This window comes from Stegodyphus dumicola, chromosome 5, assembly GCF_044657685.1.
Source record: "Stegodyphus dumicola isolate Sdum_Otavi_A_Nest chromosome 5, ASM4465768v1".
Lineage (NCBI taxonomy): Eukaryota > Metazoa > Arthropoda > Arachnida > Araneae > Eresidae > Stegodyphus > Stegodyphus dumicola.
Window position 1 is genome coordinate 122,001,909 of NC_140772.1, and position 20,721 is coordinate 122,022,629.

At 33.9% G+C, this 20,721-nt stretch overlaps 2 protein-coding genes across 2 annotated transcripts in view; both read left to right on the plus strand.

Annotated features, from left to right (window-relative positions):
- Nucleotides 1-6,300, plus strand: part of cad (caudal type homeobox) — an 88,273-nt gene extending 81,973 nt beyond the window's left edge. The window contains exon 2 of the mRNA XM_085817005.1: nt 369-6,300. Coding sequence (XP_085673131.1) covers nt 369-691 — 323 coding nt within the window. The 3' untranslated portion in view covers nt 692-6,300. The remainder of the gene's footprint in view (nt 1-368) is intronic.
- Nucleotides 6,301-12,991: 6,691 nt separating this feature from the next.
- Nucleotides 12,992-17,098, plus strand: LOC118190344 (uncharacterized). The gene is made up of 2 exons (XM_035361051.2): nt 12,992-15,011; nt 15,109-17,098. Exons 1-2 carry the CDS (start codon nt 14,548-14,550, stop codon nt 15,332-15,334), a joined length of 690 nt encoding a protein of 229 aa, XP_035216942.2. The 5' UTR covers nt 12,992-14,547; the 3' UTR covers nt 15,335-17,098.
- The last annotated feature ends 3,623 nt before the right edge of the window (nt 17,099-20,721 follow it).

Below are 20,721 nucleotides of genomic sequence, written 5' to 3' on the forward strand. Positions count from 1 at the left end.
GTTTGAAGTTCCTCATCATAGCGAAGTGCTATTTTTATCCATATCCAGTTAATCCAGATTTTAAAATTAATTAATAAATTAAAATCCGGGGTACAGCCAAATAGCCTCAAGGTTCCCATTAAATGCGCTTTGGTTCCAAACATTTCAGAATATTTTAAATGAGATTCTTTAGCTCAAAAGAGAAGAAATTAATAATTATTGGTTTCTAGATAACATGTTCAGTAAATGCAATTAAATTCTATACGATCATTTTATACTGATGGTTATATAGTTATAAGTTTATTTCCTATAAATAACGCTGTATACCTAAATAAATTATTTTCCTACCAACCTTTTAACCTAGTAATATTTTTAATTTCTTATTCTAGGGAAAACTAGGACTAAAGACAAATACAGAGTAGTATATTCAGATCATCAACGCCTGGAACTGGAAAAAGAATTTCACTACAGCAGATACATCACAATAAGGAGGAAATCTGAACTAGCAAGTATGTTGGGTTTATCTGAACGGCAAGTGAAAATATGGTTTCAAAATAGAAGAGCGAAAGAACGAAAACAAGCGAAGAAAAGAGAAGAACTGATCCAGAAAACCAAAGACCCTTTGATACATCAGCAAGCGAATCCTATGAGTATTGCTACGCTAAGCCTTTATAAGCCAATGGTCCCCTATGATCACGAGAACAACATGTAAAGTATACGGCAAAAGAAGTAGTAACAGGTAATAAGGATGGGATAATTTCCTAAAGAGGGTGAATGAATTCAGTTTATTTTAATTGACGGCTGGATTAACTCTGAAGACTTGAACGCATCCCAATGGTTTCGATGTCAAAACGAACTGTTAGAAGTGTAAGGATGATGAGCTGTGAAAAGCTTATTGTATGTTTTGTCTTAGAATAGGAAATCGACGTGTAATGTTTTGAAGTTTTGAGCCGAGGGGTTTTTATGAAATGCGAAGCAGAGTGAAGGTAAATTGGAAGTGTGTAAGTTAATGGCAGAATGAAAACGATGATAAATAAGAGAAATTAAGGAAGTATATAAATGCCAGCCTCAAAGCGGTTAGTAAATTTTTACAACTTGCGGTGAGTTCATTAGCCATTCAGCTCATTAGGAATTTAAATCTAAAAAAATTTAAATCCCGTAGTTACACAAAAGAGGCTATCATTTTTTATAACTTAGTAACAGAAGTATCACACATCGTTCATTTCATTTCAAATTTTGGTGTCATACTGAAAGAGGAAGTTCTATAACAAATAATAACAATTTAGATTAGAATTTCTAGCCACTCTTCCATTTCGTACAAATGCAATCAATCGTTTCATCCAGATGGCCTTCCAAAGAAGATTTTTAAAAGCGTTACTTTTTCTTTACGTGACAAAAAAAAAAAAAAAAACCTCTCTATACACGATTACTTCTAAAAGTATAGATTCCAGCTATGAAATTCTCACAAAATTTGAAAATTTTCCCGCGTATGTTTTTCCTTCTTCTCCGCGATAAAATTAAATACATTGATCGGCCATAAATATATTCCAGTTGCTTACTAAGATCACTAAAAGCATTCACAGAGTTAGTTTTCGTTCCAAAGTTTCTTATTATTCTACTAGTACCTACCACAATTACATTATTCTTGTTATAATTTTATTATTAATGAACATATACTTACTTGCTTTTGTTTTACTGCAAAAAAAAAAATGTTTTCATATATTTATCTATATTATTAGTTGACATAACAACATTTTTAAAAATAGAAAGACTTATTAAAACTTTAACAAATTTCGTGTGAATGACGATGTCACTTCATAAATGGTTTCGTCGTTCACATTTGGATAAATAAAAGCATTCATAAAAGTGACACCATTAACAAATTCTTGTGGAGTTTCTAGTTAGGAGAGGTTAGTAAAGAAATAATACTAAACGTGGAAATCTACTTAATAATCACGTTACATAAAGGAAAAAAATTAGAAGAGCCTGCACCAATTTAGCTTTAATTAGCAAATAATTTAATAAATGTATTTTCCAAAACAAAAAAAAAAAAAAAAAAAAAAAAAAAAACTGATAAAATAAAACAAAAAAAAAAAATCTTTTTAGAAAATTCTGCGTTTCTAAACATTTTTTCTTCAAATTTTCTGTTTCCAAGCCCAGCAATGTTTTTTCAAATTTTACTTTCTTAAAAAAAAAAAAAAAAAAAGATAAATTTAAAGAAAAATAAGTAATGTAAATATTATGAAAATTCTTATTAACATGAAAATTAAGATCAGGGATGGGCAAACTACGGCCCGCGGGCCAACTCCGGCCCGCCGGAAGGTTCCATCCGGCCCACGGAGAGAATTTAAATTTTTCCGTCCGAGGCAAATTAAAAGAGATATGTATTATATATCCATCTCCTTTTCTATTTTGTTTAAATATTATTTATTTCTTCCTTTTTTCAAAGGACTGATGATCTTTTTACTCTCTATTTTTGTTCTACAAAACATAAAATGACAGAAATAGCAAGCACAGACAGCTTTTAATCCGTAAAGTGTGAGCAGCGGAAGTTCTTTGTTAGTTATAGCTATAGATTGACGTCAACAAGCGTTATCTCTTTCTCGGGGAGCAGACATATAGGAATCCAGTTATAGGTGAATTAAACCTCTTAGAAAGAACTGAATCTTAACTTAGTAAATCTTAATATGTTTGTTGGGCAGCTAGCTAGTCTCGTTTGAGGTTAAATTCAATACCCTCAGTAACTGAAGAGAAGTTTAAGAATTATGAAGATGGCTTGAAAAAACTGCATTTTGAGTTCGAACGAAGATGTCAAGATTTCAATGCCATTCAAACAGAATTGGAGTTTTTACCATGCCTTTCAACGTAAACTGGGAAGCAGTGAGGTCAGATTTGCAGTTTGAATCGAGTTGCAATCTAACAATCATCTCAAGCAGCTGTTTCTAAATATGCCAAAGTTAGAGTTTTACAAATCATTATCGAAAGTAAGTTTCCCGAATTTAATATCTCACGCCCAGAAAATCAGTGCTATGTTTGCTTCATCTTAGATATGTAAACAAGTGTTTTCAACCATAAACCTTAGAAAGAATTATTTCAGAAGTAGATTGACACATGCGCCTTTAGCTTCGTTCCATAGAATCAGTACATCACGCCTCGAACCTCAATATAAGTAACTTTTAAAAATGAAATCGCAATTTCAGTTATCTCATTAACATAATTAAATTGTAATACTTGTATTTTGTTCTTAAAATTTTAGAAAAATATCTTGGCCCGCCAAACGTTTTGTTTTCGATTTTTGGCCCGCAACCGAAAATGTTTGCCCATCCCTGACTTAGATCATATTTATACTGAATTACTTTATCCTTGTGTTTTAAATATTCGCATTTAACTTAATGGACTGCCGCAGGACTAACATTATTCATAATGCTGAATAAAAACAGTTTGCCTGCCTTAGACACAATTAAGATTATCAACAATTTCACATATTCAAGTAAGTTCAAATCGGCATTAAACTCAGACAATATTTATCCCTTTTCTGCAAAAGCTCATAATTTATTAAGCTGTTATCTAAAACATGTTGCATGTACTATAAAAAAATATGTACTCCAACATCATATATTTTACTTGCATTTCAGAGTTAACAGAGATTTATTGTAATTTTTCAAAACTGTCAAAAATCTTATACATCTGATGTTACATGGTGTTCAGAAGAGATGGTTGCAGGCTTGTAAACGAATGCTATTTCTTATTTGTTCTTTAAATTAATAATCATAAGCATTACTACTGAAAAGAACAAATAATTTGTTAAAATAAAGGTGTGAGTGAAACATAGGTAATCAAAATCTAAAAAATTTAAATTAAAGTAAAAAATTTTTTTCATTCATTAAAAATTCTTAAAATATAATTTCATGGATTGCAATAAATAAAAACTAAACGTGATTAAATTCAAGATTTTAACTTTGATGACAAAATACATCGAAACCTTGGTTCATGAATTGAATTCGTTTTTGAATTTCTGAAACAATTTTCCTCATAGAAGTTTAAGTAAAATCGATTAATTAGTTTCTGGACCATACATGAGTGTTATTTAAAATTTACAGCAGTAGTTTGTGCCCAAGTACATAACCTCGAACCACAGGAAACTAATTATAAAACAAAAGATAAAAACACGCTATTAAACAGATAAAATTTATTAAAAAAATTAGTTTAATTTTACTGTGCTTGTACGAAGGAGAGTGCATTGCATACGCGAAAATGACGAGGAGGATATTATTGTTTAAATGTGAAATTCTTTTTCGTAAACACAATTTTATAAGACATCTTTTTTTTTCTTTTCTTTTCTCTGTTTCCCCTCTGCTTGAGACACAACTGGAACATAGTGGGCCTCTGTTTCACTCAAATTTGACCAATGCGATTTATGACGTACGGTTTAAAATATTTTTAAAGTCACACACGGCATCATTACTGAAAATCCGTACGCTGTAGCTTCCTACTGCTTTATGAGGTAATAGTGTTACGTGAAAATTTAGCATCTTGCTCAGTTTTGCACAGATAAAAGCTAGGCTCCCCTCATCTCTTTGTCTGAAGAGATTTCTTCCGCAATCAGCTTTTGTAGCTGCTCCTGAAGTTGTGATAGTTCTTTTTTGTTCAGCTCATTTATTTGGTTCTCTAATAGCTTCCAGCCCACCAGCGGCCTAGCGGTAAAGTCGCAGAACACTAGCAGTTCGGTCTGGGATTCAAATCCTGGCGAATGGGCTGGCTGTATGGGCGTTTTAGTGGTTTTCACCATGAGTAACGTACATACGAACTAGTTTCCCTTGGAAGGTCAATCCACGACGGAATCCTTTCCCTCTCGTATACTTTGCCATAATCAAATAAACCAAACTCTAGTAACTTCTCCGTCTTCACAGTTAACTTCTAGCCCATGGTTTTGCATACAGACACAGTATCAAAGATAACAAAAAACATCCTACGCCTGTAATCCATTCTGCCATAATTTCCTACAGGCCGAATTCGCGGTTCTGTAAGTCATTTATTGCCAGGCTTTGTTAATGAGAGTTAAGCAACGGAAAATATTCAAATAATGTTTCCTGAAATCCCTCAGTGTTATGGGACTGAGTTACGACATTTGTCTTTGAAGAAATTGGGTGTAACCAAATCACCTTGCAGCTATACGTGAGTTCCCCAGAGTTACCAATAAATCCCGTATTAGAAGTTTTCGTGAAGGGAACGAAATGTAAAATTTAGACAGAAGCACTGAATAAAATCAGATTAGATTTAATAAGTCTCTACTTGAAGTCTTAACATAAAAATGCATAAGCCAATCATCTGTCTGGAATGAAGAATAAAATCATCTGTCTGGAATGAAGAATTTGAATGAAGAATAAAATTTTAAGCTCGAAGAATTCACAACTCAATCTAATCTTCTTGGAGCCATACTTTCTTCTAGCGGATAGCAATGCATTTAAAATTTCAATTGCAGATAACCGTTTAGACAACTATTTCTCATCTACGGCGTCCAGGTTTGCCATCAAGCATTCGCCAGCTAATTTATCTCCAAGCGCAGCTCATTCGTTCCCTCGCTCCTGCGGTTTCTAATAAAATCTTTTTATAAACCTATGCTTGTCACATAAAAATCTGCATAACTTTATGGAAAGAACGAGTTGCGTAACTGAAGAAAGAAACGACAGTAAAGATGGAAATTAAAGTAACTTAAAAAGTTTTATTCGACAACTTCTCATTTTCAGTTAAGACACTTTAGTGCTCGAAACTAAAGCATTTAAAATGCATCAAATTCTATACCTTAACTTTTACAATTTATTTCAAAACACTATTCGCTTTGCTTTAATTTTACTAAATTTCACTTAATTTCTAAGCAAGAAAGAAAATTTAATTATCTTTATGTTCGGCTCAGCACCGTCCTTTTGATTTTGTCCAGTTCCTTATGAAATTTTCTTTAGTGCTGTCTGGATTCCTGTGGCAGCCGTTTCTTGTTTTGATAGTCCTCCGATTGGCTGTAAGGTCTAAGTTGTCATTTAACTGATCACCGGGCGTTTGTTGGCCTAAATACATACAGGTGAATCCTAGAAGGCTGCAATGTATTTATTCTACGATCTCTCTTCCTTTCTATTCCTTTGGGTTGATACTCTAACTTTGTTTCCAGACTTCGATTTTTTTCGTATAATTTCCTCTTTCCCAAACATGCTGGCTTGTTTTTCTGCATAAAGAAATGGCTTAAATGTCCTACGTTCAGTATTTATTTTTGGCCGGTTTCTTTAAACTTTTTTTTTTTTTTTTTTGTCGAATTCACAATTTTTTTTTCATCATCGGCTTCGGTAATCTGTTATTTCCATGTATATTGTAGTACGCCTCTTTTTAGCCACTATAACCTTCTACACCATATATCAGCTTCTTTTTCCTTCACCTTCTGCTTTACTTTGGTACCCAACTCAAGCTTTTTCCGTACCTTCTGTTTCTCTCTTGTCTTCTCGACCCATTTTTATGAATTCATTTTATATATTTCCTGATTGATTTAATGTAATTTTTGACCCATCCTAGGCCCTCTTTTTTTTTTCGAGCTACTTTCTGCAACCTCCTTTTTGCATAACTCTATTATTTGGAGTGTATACGAGCCAGTTTCCCTCAGAAAGTCCTCCACGAAGGCATCCCTCCCCTTAGGCAGATAGCCATAGTGTGCTTTGCCATAATTAAATACACAAATACACACACTATTATTTGGCATCCTTGGCGACATAGGCGGTACTTCTAACTGACCCATATTCTTCAAAAGTGGCATGTTTTCTCTGTCATAGAATATTTTTAGCTGATCTGCATTTGTGAAGCACGTCTGCAGTCTGTTATCTTGTATCACTACCACAGCCACTTCCATACTTATAACAAGAAATGGTCCTTCAAATTTTTAATTTACTTACTTCTTCTTTCTGTGCAGATGGCAATATGTGATTCCTCTTTAAGATTTTAATATCTGCTTATCACTTTTTTTTTTAATCTGACATTGTAACTCCTTCATCGATTAATTTCTTAAAATCCTTTTGTGGAATTCTGGCCTTTCTTGTACACAAAATAGTTTGTTTAAGATCATGATATTTTGATGACTTTTCTCCCTAAAAATTACTCAGCAGGGGTTTTATACGCTGCCTCATGTTTCAACGTTCTTAATGTTAGTTCTTCGATGTGTTGATCCCAATTTTTATGTTGTTTACGAAACAACATATTATCTACACGATGTTCCTATCGACACCCTCAGTTACATTTGGCAGAGGGTTGCAGGGAATCATTTTTAAGTGCTTAATGTCTAGTTCCTTGCACATTTTCTCAAAAACATTACATTTAAACTGCGGTTCAATATCAGATATTATTTAAAGTGGAGGTCTGTATTTTAAAATATACTTCTTTAAAGTGAATTTGCTACTATGCTAGCTGATGCACGCTTTAGAGGAATCAATTTACACTATTTACTACAGTGGTGAACAAGACTAAAAGATAACTTTCTTTGCCTCGCATCGGAAGTAAAGATGTAATAAGTCTACTCCGATTGAGAAACTTATTTGAACAGCTTGATCTTATACTATTTAAATAACCTGCCTACGTGAAATTTACATTTCTGGCATGTTATACAGCTCTGGGTGCATTCTGTCATAATTTGCTGTAATTTCGGAAAAAACACATTTTCGTTACCTCTCTACATCTCTTTGGACAGTCATTCACACACTCATGTGCTCTGAAGTTGGATTATCAGTTTACAGTTTTCTTGTAAAATAAAATATTATCAATTACCTCGTAATCCCTTTTAATTTACTGACAGAAAAATTTTCCGGTTCTTTTAAGTATGCGTAGACTTGTCTAAATTCTGGGTCTCCGTATTTCTGTATTTAATGTTTTCCTCGAATCTAAGACCACAATTGTTAAGATGCTAGAATTTATTTTATCTCCGTTCTCATTAGTCCTAATTCTAGATAATGCGTCGGCGACCTTACTTTCTTTTCCTGGTCTATGCTCAAATTTGAGGTTATATTATCTCAATTTTAGTGTCCATGGTGGTATTATTTTTTTCCCCCCATTTTCTAACTTTATCATTGCCGAGTTATCTGTAAATATTTTGACGGTTTTTTCCGAAAAAAAAGACCGTGAATTTTTTAACTGTGTATACACAAGCTAATGCTTCTCTCTCAGTCACTGAATAATTATGTTCATTTTGATTTACTGTCTTGCTGTAATATGCTGTCGAGTGACCCTCTTCCATTGATACCGCACCTATCCGAGGCGTCCGTATAGAGTTCTGATGCCTTTTTTGAGTCGAGAACCTTAATACTGGGGCTGAAATCAAAGCACGTTAAGGGCTTCATATGCCTTGTTTGCCTCTTCTCTTAATATCCCCTCCTACATTTTAGAACACATAATATATATATATATATATTTTTGGTGTGTGTGTGTGCGTATGTGTGTGAGGTGTAATTAAAAATATTTGTACATAATGCACAACTTTAAAATTTAAAAGTAAATATGTAATTAAAAAATTCTCTTTCATGTTTTTTTAAGATATCTTTCTACTCAGATATTTGACATTTAACTGCATTGCAAATTTATGCATTCTTTATATCCTATTAAGACGCTTCTAATTTAATTACTTTCTTCTTTAACTATTAAGGTGATTCTTTATTTCTGTTTCTGATAATTCAGGCCCAGTGCAAGAACCATTTCCTTGGTTGCAATAGCTGTATGAAGTACTTATAATAGATGTGATGACTTAAGACATGTTGTAGCAAGCATACAATGTTCGACAATGAATATAATCATGCACTGGAATTGGATGATTTAAATACATATTGTTACTATAATAATGATAAAAAATATGAGTTTCTTATCTTGCTTTAAATAGTTTTCGCTTTGTAGTTGATCTCTAAAATTGCTACTGATAATATTTAAACTCATTAAAAATAAAAACTTACAAAAGTCTACATTAATTGCAAAAGAGTCTTAAATTTTAGGCACAGAAAAATGGTTTAAATCAGAAAATTCATTTTTGAATATTCTTACAAATTATACATGTAATGACATGAAACAATATTTTTAAAATAATAAATAAATAATTAACAATTTATATATATTATATATACTTATATATTTATATATACTTATATATTTAATAAATAAATAATTAATTTAAATTTTTAAAATAAATTTTAAAATAATAAATAAAAAATAATAAATATTTTATTCTACCGGGACTATATAAAACAAATCTTACTTTTAATATAATCCTCCCATATCTGTTATCTAAGAAGCCTTGTAATTGGAAAAGCACGTTTAAGTTAAAATTAAGGAAATAAAGCCCGTAGTCCCCTTTCGAACACCATGTATTACGAAACTAAGATGTGTATTGAATATATGCTACAAGAAATTTGACTTCCATTCTCTACTCTAGACTCTTCTAATACTCTTGCCTACATTCTTTAAAAATTTACTCATTTATTCAAAATCTCTAAATTTGTATAACATAATTAATTTGTGCTGAATATACAACTTTATACACGATTATTTTTTTTTCTTCTCACCCCTCCCCCATATGGATGTCACTGACCTAACATCTAAGAAAATTTCCTCATTCAAGATATTTATATGAAAATTTACATATTCATTCAATATTATAGAAGAATGTATTAAAAATTTTCAAGTGCATTAAAATATTACATAATTTTTTTTAAAAAAACCTCTTCTGTTAAATGCATTAAGCTAAAAATCAACATTATAAAAATTATGCTAATATGGCTTGATGTATGATTTTATTCTCAAATTTCATGTATTTTTATTTATTGTGAAAAACTAGACTTGGACAAGATAATTGTTTGGCGAAGTTTTGTGTTGTAATAACAGAAATACTCAACAATTATTGTCGAAAAAATGTAAATAATTATGTTTCTAGTATGACATTTGTTGAAACTGAAGCAGCTGATGTTTAAAAGTTTTAAAATAAAATTGTTATGAGCAAAATGTATAGTTTCCATTAATTCATCTTAAAAATGAGGGACTGAAATAAAATTATCAGTTCTTATTTACATTTAAGAAACAACACCCATTTTTGTTTATTTACTCTCTCACATACTTCTTCTAATTCAGTTTATACGGTGATTAAATTCTCTAAAAGAAAAATGGCAATTTTCAACCTTCTTTTGCCATGATATCGGGGTTTAATAAAACTTTCCCGCCACCGCCAATATCGTCTGCGCGAACAGTTCTCTTTGGTGTTCCTGTTTTGTCAAATGATGTTTGCTATTTGAAAGAAAGATACTTACTTTAGAACACTGTGTTGTGAAATTTGTAAAATAATATCGTTATCAGTGTAAGGTGTGTGAAATGGAACCATCACGCTACCAAATTAGAACCATCATTTACTTACAGTTCTGTAGCAAAAAATCATCTACAGATATCACCAAATCGTGCATATAGCTTTAAGTACTAATGTTGTATCACATAACATTGTGAAGATTTGGTACCGAAAATTCAAAAACAGGACTATGACATTCAAGAAGCAGAGCGCTCTGGCCCGGCCTATTCATGTTGATGAGGCCTGCCTGCGAGAACTTGTGGAAGAAGATTAGTATGCAACCACTCGACAACTTGCTAAGAAGTTAGACGTTAGTGCTATGTCCATTAGTAAAGCTATGCATCACATAAACTTGCCGTACAAGTTTAATGGCTGGGTGCCGCATGAACTGACTCAAGCAGTTGGAATACATGTTCAGGCCTACACTAATCTGCTCGAATATCTATGCAAGGAAAAAACTCTGGACCGGATCGTCATTTGTGATGAAAAAGGATCTACTTCAACAACACAGGCTGAAAAGGGGTTTGGTCTGCACCCAGTGATTCTGTCGGCAGAGTTAACTAAAAGATCATGCCTTGTATATGATGCGATTATCGTGGTACTATCCACAAAGAGTATCTGGTAAAAAACCCTCGATAGTAAAGCTGCACAGCGAGATGCTAATTCATGTTGACGCTGCTATCAAGAGAAAACGTCGAACTGAGTTCCGGCGCAAAACGGTAATGTTCCATCACGATAATGCAAGACCACATAAGCCTGCATTCACCGGCTGGACACGAATGTGATCTTTTACCACACCCACCATGTAGCCCCGACATCTCTCCTTCGGAATTCTACCTTTTTCACATCTGTAGTTAAATCTTGCTAGTGCTATCTTCCATTCTGCTCAAGAAGGTACGAAATGAGGTACGAATACGTACGAATCTGCCTCTGTATGTCATATTTGTGAGAAGCCATTGAATGGAGATAAGGTAAGTAGTATTTGAATATTATAACTTAATTCAGTAATATGCTTTTATAATAATGGGTTTTTAAAACTAATTTTTAATTTTTCTAGGTGCGGGACCATTGCCATCTCACGGGAGTCTACAGAGGAGCAGCTCATAATGGATGCAACATCAATTTCAAATTTGCAAATTTTCTACCCATAGTCTTCCATAATCTGAAGGGGCTCTCACCTCCTGATGACTCTCCCCTCCTGATGCAAGCAGTAGGAAAATTCAAAGACGAAGAGATTAAGTGTATTCCGCAGAATTCAGAAAAATTCATCTCTGTTTCTTTGGGTTGTCTACGCTTCATCGATTCTCTACAATTTCTGAATGCTTCTTTAGACAAGCTCGCGGCTAATTTGGAGCCACAACAATTCCAACTGACAAGAGCCTGTTTCCGAGAAAAAACAGATCTGATGCTTCGAAAAGGTAACCAGAATTTCTATAAATTTTAAATATGATAATGTATTATTATTTTTTTATATGGGTTATTTATTTTCATATTTTTTTCCAGGTGTCTACCCCTATGAATACCTAGACTCGTTTGAACGATTTGATGAGCCGCACCTTCCACCTCTCACTGCCTTTTACAGCCATTTAACAGAGAGTGATATCAACGATAAGGATTACCAACATGCGAACAGAGTCTGGGAAGATTTCGGATTACATCATCTAGGACAGTGGTGCGCAAACTAGGGGTCGCCAGAAGATTTTTGGGGGTCGCCAAATTTTTATGAAATGCATTATGCCTGCATGATGCATACCATACAGTGTACATATAAAGAGTGAAGCGCCGTCACTCACTGTTTAATTGCAATTTCATGCTGTCCGCTCTTTCTTTGACCGTAATGCGTAATATATGTAAAGTGTGATGACGCAAGTTTTTCACTCCGGTAGATAGCGCTCTCTTCGCGGTAATTCACCAGTTTTACTGAAAAGCGCCTATTTGACTAGACGTTGACCGCAGAGAGAGGGGAAAATTCGCTTCCATGATCAGCCAATCAGATGGCGAGGTGGTGTATCTGATAGTCAGAGGAAGACGTGGAGTGTTCGCATGAAGTTCTAGTATGTAGCAGTTGGCCTGCAATTGTTTTTGTTTATCCTCGAGTTTTATCATGTGACGTTGTGTAATTATGATTTTTTATATTTTTATCGGGCTTTGCTACTCTTTGTTATCAGGTATGTACTATCATTAGAGAAAGATTTCTGTTAATTTTATTGAATTTCTCGAAAAAAACTGATAAAATTTTATATATTATTTGTTTTAGTTTAAATAATTTAACCCCTATCTTCATAATGGATAAATGGGTAATACGTACACCAGGTACATCTTCAGCTAACAAACGAACAAATACTGATGAGGAGTCACAAAATACTGAACTAAATGCCCGATCTAAAAAAATAAGAAAATACAATGAGGAATTTATTAAGTATGGTTTTACATTTTGTGTTGTTGATGATGAAGAACGCCCGATATGTGTCATTTGCAACGAAAAATTAGCAAATGAGAGCATGAAACCAGCTAAATTAAAAAGGCACCTGGAAACTAAACATAAAGAACTTCAAAATAAACATGCCGATTTTTTTCAAAGACGAGCTGAAAATCTGAAAATTCAAAGTGCACATTTAAAGAAATTTACAACAATATCTCAGAAAGCATTACGAGCTTCTTTAGAAGTTTCTTAATAGGAAAAACAATGAAACCCCATACAATTGGAGAATCCCTTATCCTTCCTGCAGCAACTAAGATGACATCAATTATGCATGGCGATAAATATGGAAATGAACTAAAAACAATACGGTTATCAAGAGATACCGTGTCTCGGCGGATTTCCGAAATGTCACGAAATATCGAGTCAAAAGCCATAAAACGCATACAAAATTCATCTGTATTTGCTTTACAACTGGACGAGACTACCGATATTACTAAAATGTCACAACTAATTATTTACGTTAGGTTTATTTTTAATGAAGATATAACAGAAACGTTTTTATGTTGCAAAAGTTTGGAAGGAAAAACAACTGGAGAAAAAATATTCGAAGTAATAAATGAATATTTTGAAACAAAGTCCCTTACCTGGGCAAACTGTGTTGCGGTTTGTACTGATGGTGCTGCAGCATTAACAGGTTCGAATAAAGGGCTAAGAGGCTTAATTCAGAAGGTGGCGCCTCATATGGTATTTAATCACTGTATGATTCATCGGCAAGCTCTTGTTGCAAAAGATATGGATGAAGAGTTGCACAACATATTACAAGACGCTGTTAGTTCAATTAACTACATTAAATGCAACAGCCACAACAGCCGTCTCTTTTCAATACTTTGCAATGAGATGGGCTCAATGTATGAGAGATTACTGTTACACACCGAAGTCAGATGGCTTTCACGTGGGAAAATACTACGACGGATATTTGATTTGAGAAATGAAGTGTACATGTTTTTAATCGAAAAGAAACATAGATTGGCAAGTTATTATATCAATGAAGTTTGGCTAGGGAAGCTGAGCTATTTAGTTGATATTTTCGAAAAACTTAGCGACTTAAATTTGAGCTTGCAGGGTGAGAATTCAACTATCATAACTTCAGCCAGTAAAATTCAAGCTTTTAAGAATAAGCTTAGTCTCTGGCAAAATGAACTGAATAAAAACAATACCGACATGTTCCCTTGCTTTAACGATTTTATCAAGGAAAATAATATAGATATATTTACATTTAAAAACATCATTTCCAATCACATTGAAAAGTTAAAGGAAAATTTTTCAAGAAGATTCGAGGATTTTCCTGAAAACGATCTTGGTTGGATTCGTGATCCATTTTCCTTTGACATATGCAGTTCAACTCTTCAAATTAGCGAGAAAGAGCAACTGATAGATCTAATTAGTGATTATACTCTTCGAAATCAATTTAAGACTCAACCTTGCCAAAAATTTTGGCTATCCGTGGAAAAACAATATCCCGTTTTATGCAAGAATGCCATCAGAGTGTTAATACAATTTGCATCAACGTATTTATGTGAAACTGGATTTAGCAAACTAGTTTCAATAAAAACTAAATTCCGCTCGCGTTTAAACCCTGAAGATGATATGCGAATTGCAATTAGCAGCATACATCCAAACATCGATGAGATAATTAGAAACTTGCAGCCAAATACATCTCATTAAAGGGCAATTTACTGATTTTTGTGTTATACAAAAAGTATTTTCCTAAAATTATAAATAAAATTAATATGAGTCAGATATGATGATGTTTTTATTCGATGAAACGAAAGAAATGCGCGGTGAACATTTATCTCTAGGGGTCGCCAAAAATTTTCTCTCTACAAAAGGGGTCGCAGTCGAAAAACGTTTGCGCACCACTGATCTAGGAGACTACCACGATCTCTATGTAAAAAGCGATGTTTTGCTTCTGGCGGATATTTTTCAAAACTTCAGACGACTCTGTCTTAATTTTTACATACTGGATCCCGCACATATTTACACAGCACCTGGTCTGGCTTGGCCAGCTGCTCTACGCATGTCCGGTATCGAACTGGAGTTACTCACCGATCCTGATATGTATCTCTTTATAGAAAAGGGCATTCGAGGTGGCATCGCTATGATTTCACATCGCTTCAGCCAAGCCAATAATAAATATGTGGAAAATTTTGACCCAACGAAGCCATCATCTTATATTATGTCTTTGGATGCCAATAACCTTTACGGGTAAGTATCCTTTCCAAATGTTTAGATATAATATTTTCTCTATTATTTACTTGTGATATGTATTGTGATATTCATTATTTTTATTCTATCTTTTTAGATGGGCCATGAGCCAAGCTTTACCAACCCATGACTTCCGGTGGCATGACGGACCTCTTAACTTCATGGAGATGGCTGACGATGCGGAAGAAGGATGTATCCTTGAAGTTGATCTGGAGTATCCAAGGGAACTTCACGATGATCATTCGGACTATCCTCTTGCTCCCGAACAAGTCGTCGTGACTCCTGATATGTGGTCACGTCACCTTACACGCGAGACCTGGTAACTAAATTCCAAATCCCACCGAGCAATTCTACCAAACTGGTGCCAAATCTGCGACCTAAGCATCGGTACGTGATAGATTACCGAAATCTGAAGCAGTATGTTTCACTGGGGCTTCACGTGACAAAGATCCATCGAGTGCTGACGTTCAAACAATCTCCTTGGCTTGCAACATACATTGAATTCAACACTAGGCAACGTAAACTGGATAAATCTTTCGAAAAAGATTTATTTAAACTCTTAAACAATTCAGTTTATGAATCGTCCTATCTATGTAGGCTTCAGCATCTTGGATTTATCAAAAACGTTGATGTATCAATTTCATTATGGATATATCAAGAAAACATATGCATTAAAGGCCCGTTTATTATTCACAGACACCGACAGTCTTTGTTACGAAATAGAAACTGATGATATTTTTCAAGACATGGGCAACAATCTGAACTTATTCGATACCTCAGATTACCCAGAAAATCATCCCCTCTACAGCCTTACCAATAAAAGAGGATCGGTAAAATGAAAGATGAACTATCTGGACAAATTGCCCAAGAATTTGTTGGACTCAAGCCAAAAATGTACAGCCTACTGAGTAACTCTACTGAGAAAAAAACTGCTAAGGGCGTATCGAAAACCATCCTTAAAAGAGAGATTCGTCATGTGGACTACTACGTTAACTGTATTTTACAACAACAACGCGGCCTTGCCCATGCGCAACGTATTGCTAGCCACAGTCATCAGATAAAGACTGTGGCGTATACGAAAGCTACTTTGTGTCCTTTCGATACTAAACGGTATCTTTTAGACGATGGGATACCGTCCTATGCATACAGATATTATGCCATATAATTTTTAGTTTGAATAAATTTATCTCAAAATTCTCTGTACATTCAATCAAAATTCTAAAAGTATTTTATTGTGGAAATTTATGATGTAAATAAGTGTAATGATATGTCTTCAAACTTTAATAAATGTTTATTTAAATATATTATTTCTTGTTTTGTACCTTAAAAATCTAAGTCTTCAATAAAGAGAGAGTTCTCTTAATCTTTTTAAGAAAATGTTTAACACGTTAGAATATTTTAATCAAGTTACAATAATTAATCTGGCAATTTAGAAAAATTAATTTTAGTTTTATCAAAAAATGGAAAGTTAGAAAAATTAAAAATCTAGTTGAACAGCTATAAGTAGAATTGTTTTTCGAATAAGAATTTAGTTAAGATGGAACTATTGAAATTGAAGCATCCTTTCACGATGTTAACTGCTGGTCCTAGTGGTAGCGGAAAAACCATGTTTATTAAAAAATTAATGGACCACCAAATGATCACTCCTTTTCCTCCTAAAATTATTTGGTGCTATGGTGCTTATCAAAGTCTTTACGATGAGATAAATCATATTGAATTTTGTGATGGTTTGCCTGAAAACATCCACGATCAGCCATTGTTGTAAATACAGACAAGTCCACAGAACCTGGAGGGCATTGGATAGCCTTTTTTCAAGATGAAGAATTAGAATTTTTTTATTCTTATGGACAATCTCCAGATATTTTGAATTTCACTGTTCAAATGTAAAATGGAATAATATTTCATTACGGAGTGTAACTTCTAATGTATGTGCAGCATACTGTATTTATTATGTTCTTAAACGAAGCCAAGGCCAGTCTATGTATACCATTATTGAAAATTTATATAAAATAAGTGATATTAACCTGTATCAATTCGTGAAAAAAACTTATAATGTAAGAATGATTTTTAAACAATAAAATATTTGAAATGTATTTTTTCTTTTGTGTTTTATTTTTCTGACTGAATAAATTTTTTCATCTTATATAAAAGCACATAGAGTTTTAAATATAATGACAACGAAACTTTTTCATGTGAAGAAAACACAAATAACACTTTTCTAACTTTTCATTTTCTAGAACTTGTCCAGCTGGTGAATGGGGGTGGGAAAAGACTGACCATTTACATGGATTTCGTTTTCATATGGCTTATAGTGAGATACTCTGTTTGCAAGTTCTCTATGATCTTCAACGGCATGAAGGGCTGCTAACACACTCCAGACGAGACATTTTGTGGTCCTCATTCTGGATATTGAGAACAGCCAGTTTACTGGCTAAGGCTTTCGGTAGAGGTATATAGGAGGAAGAAGCTAAAGGCTTGTAAATAGCGGTCTTGAGTTCTATGTATTGGATGGAGTCTAAAACCCATCCTGAACCTTTTTTCAGAAATTTCTCCGAGGAATCCAGCACCTGTAAAACATTTCATGAGTATTACTAATTTTATACACATTTTAAAATAAATTTAAGTTCAAATAAAATTAACTTTCTTACCTTTTCAAAAGCTGTTTGCATGTCGGGCATTTGTCCCGTGAGCGTAGTGCTGCATCTGGATCGAAAGTAAGGGGTGTATGTCTCCTCCTCGGTCTCTGACACTTTTCTGACCATCTTCACACAAACATTCAAGTACCATTTGATACTGTGGTGTAGTGGCCGAAACCGCTATGCTAACCCTGGGTTGTGACATCAGGATCAAAACAAAACACAGCATAAAAATTTTATTGAACGAAAAAAAAAAAAAAAAAAAAAAAAAAAAAAAAAAAAAAAAGGCTACATACAATTCTGCAGAGAAAAACCTATCTTCAAAAATCAAATTCTATACATTTTACCTGCGAGAGCAATTCGTGGCTCTCGAGCTTGCGTTTTTAACATTGCCAACGATTAATTATTTTAATAAAGACTATTTTAAGAACTATTGAAAACGTATTTGTAAGTTAAAAAAATAATAATTTTCAGCTTATGTTCACGAGACATCCTTGTCCATATAAATCTTCAGTCTCTTTTTTCTTTTATGTAACCTTATCACAGCTCCTCCCCTCATAAAGAAATTTTTCTTGACTATGGAAGGAAACATTCTAAATACATTTCACTGCTTTCAAAACACAAGTGGTAACCATTTAAGTGATAATAGAGAAGCCAGTTACATTAACCTTCACTTATTTCTAGATAACATAAATGCAAAAATACAACAAAAAGATTTAAATTTTGAATCTACACAAAGCACCTTTTCAGTTTACAAAATGCTAATACTTAAACATTTGATCCTAACCATTTTAAAAATGAAACACACTATGCAAACAAATTTAAATCTACAAAAATATAATTCCAAAACGCTACAAAAATCATTTTTCAAACCACAGTTCACAGAATAAAAAGGATTGGCTCCTCCATATACTTCATCTGTAGATCTGATCTCAAATAATCAATCACTGAGATAGAACACACTTAAACATTTACAACTATATTTGGATGAGGTCCCAATTTCTTTTTCCTGACTTTATGATTTGTCAGTTCATCCAAAGAAAACTCGCCAATGGCTGGTAATGTCTCCTTATACATTGCACGAGATATAGCATATGCAGTTGATTCAGCATTGTAATTGAACATCATTTTTACAGCAAGGTTATTTGGAAGCAATTTCTCAGAAGAAAACGTCTTGATAGAAGTGGGTTTTTCGAATATCGAATTCTGCAGATCTTGTGTTCCTTCAGTATGCAATATAATAAATTTTGTTCGGTGTTGAACATTATCATGAGTTTCTGTTGCTTGTGCTTCCGAGAATTTTGCTGGCGAAACATCCGCAAGGATAACCCTTTCCTCTAAACTGATGTCTGGAATTTTAATGTTCTCCTCCGTATTACTAGTTAACTTCCTTTCTTCCGAATGCTCATTTTTGACGACCCTTTCAATTTCTATATCTTTCTCTTCTCCCGATCTGGAATCTAAGTCTTCTGCAGTCTCTTTCTCTAAACTACTGAGCGCATGCGCCTGACTACGAGTCTCCACAACATTCAAGAGAACGGGTCGTTCCCTAATTTCCTCAATCAACTGTGCAGTTTTATTCCCTAACAAATAGTACTTTTTAACTAAATCTACCGGAGTAACCGCTGCCTTTGTGGTGACCACACCAAAATCACCTTCAATGATGACTTTCGCCAAAGGTAAACATTTACATTCTGTGTCCAAAGGCTCTTTCACCCATACAGTTTCCCCTAATAAGTCATTAGTATTAATCCAAGTACTATTACACAGATCTATACCAGCTCCAGTATCTCTCAGATATTCTCTCTCTATCCCATTAATTACTGCTTTCTTGAAATACGGCTCAAAACATTTTCCTAAACTCTCCGTTCCTAGATTATTCACCAGATTAGCCTTATTCTTTTCCAGCGATGGACAGTTAGGTCGGATATGTCCGTCCTTTCCACATTGGTAACACCTTATTTTCCGCTGTTTATCGAAACCTGCTTCATTGAAAACTTGCTTTTTTTTTAGGAGCCTCCACTTTTCTATGCTCCTCTGATTTAATTCTTTGATGACCACTACTTTTCTGATTATAACTACAGTTAGAATTTATATACCGCTCTCTATCTTTCTCAAATAGTTTCTTTCACCCCGCTCTCTGTTCTAACTTCCTCATATCTCTTCGCAAAGCCTCATACTTGTCGCATTTCTCTGCTAAAATGAAAGCTGTTTTAAATTCTTCCCAATTGTCTAAGTAGTGCTCTCTTATTTCTAGAGGGACTCGCTGCTTAATTTGCTCAGTGAGCATAAGTTCCTTAAGACTTTAAAAACTTGAACTTCTACTGAATCCAACCAATTCTCTAAATACATTCTCAATTCATACACTAAATCCACCCATAACATTCCGTTTTTTCCAAAATGTTCTTCAAATTTTGTTTTTAGTGCCCAAGAACTAAGCTTGAATCTCTGCATGAGTAATTTCTTAACATGCTGATAATCATCCCCTTTATCCGCTGGTTCTTTCACTATTAACTGGGCTACATCGTAAGGTAATAAAGGAATTAATTGCGAGACCCAATCAATCTCATTAACGTTCTCTTTTTGAGCTTGTTTCTCAGATAGCATAAAGAATAATGAAATATCTATATTACTCGGTTCAAAACGCGGTACTAGATCTTTCAAATTAACCTTTTTTTCTCTAGATTGTTCAACTTTCGAAACCGTGGAAGCTAGGCTATTAGTCTGAACGACATTCATCAGTTTTAACCTTTCCAATTCAAAAACTCGCTCCCGCTCCCGTTCTGCTCTCTCTTGTTCGGCTATTTTTTCTGCTTTTCTCTGCTCAGCCTCAGCCCAAATTCTTGCCGCGTATTCTTTCGCAGCTTCTTCTTCATAGTCCTCGGCATTTAGAATAGCCTGCCTAATTTCTCTTACTCTATTTGCCTGAGACGCATTTGTTTCAAACTCCTCCGCTAACTCCAATAGCAGAGCTTTAGTAAATTTCCTTATAAACTCACCCATTATGGAAAATTAAAGAAAAATAACCTACCCAGGAATACAATAACACAAAAACAACAACAACAGGTCTACCT

What these genes read in the sequence shown, in the direction of transcription:
- LOC118190344 (XM_035361051.2), top strand. Translation starts at nt 14,548, where the DNA reads ATGATGATGTTTTTATTCGATGAAACGAAAGAAATGCGCGGTGAACAT. An exon ending in GATGCCAATAACCTTTACGG is followed by an intron (nt 15,012 to 15,108) that starts GTAAGTATCCTT and finishes CTATCTTTTTAG; the next exon opens with ATGGGCCATGAGCCAAGCTT.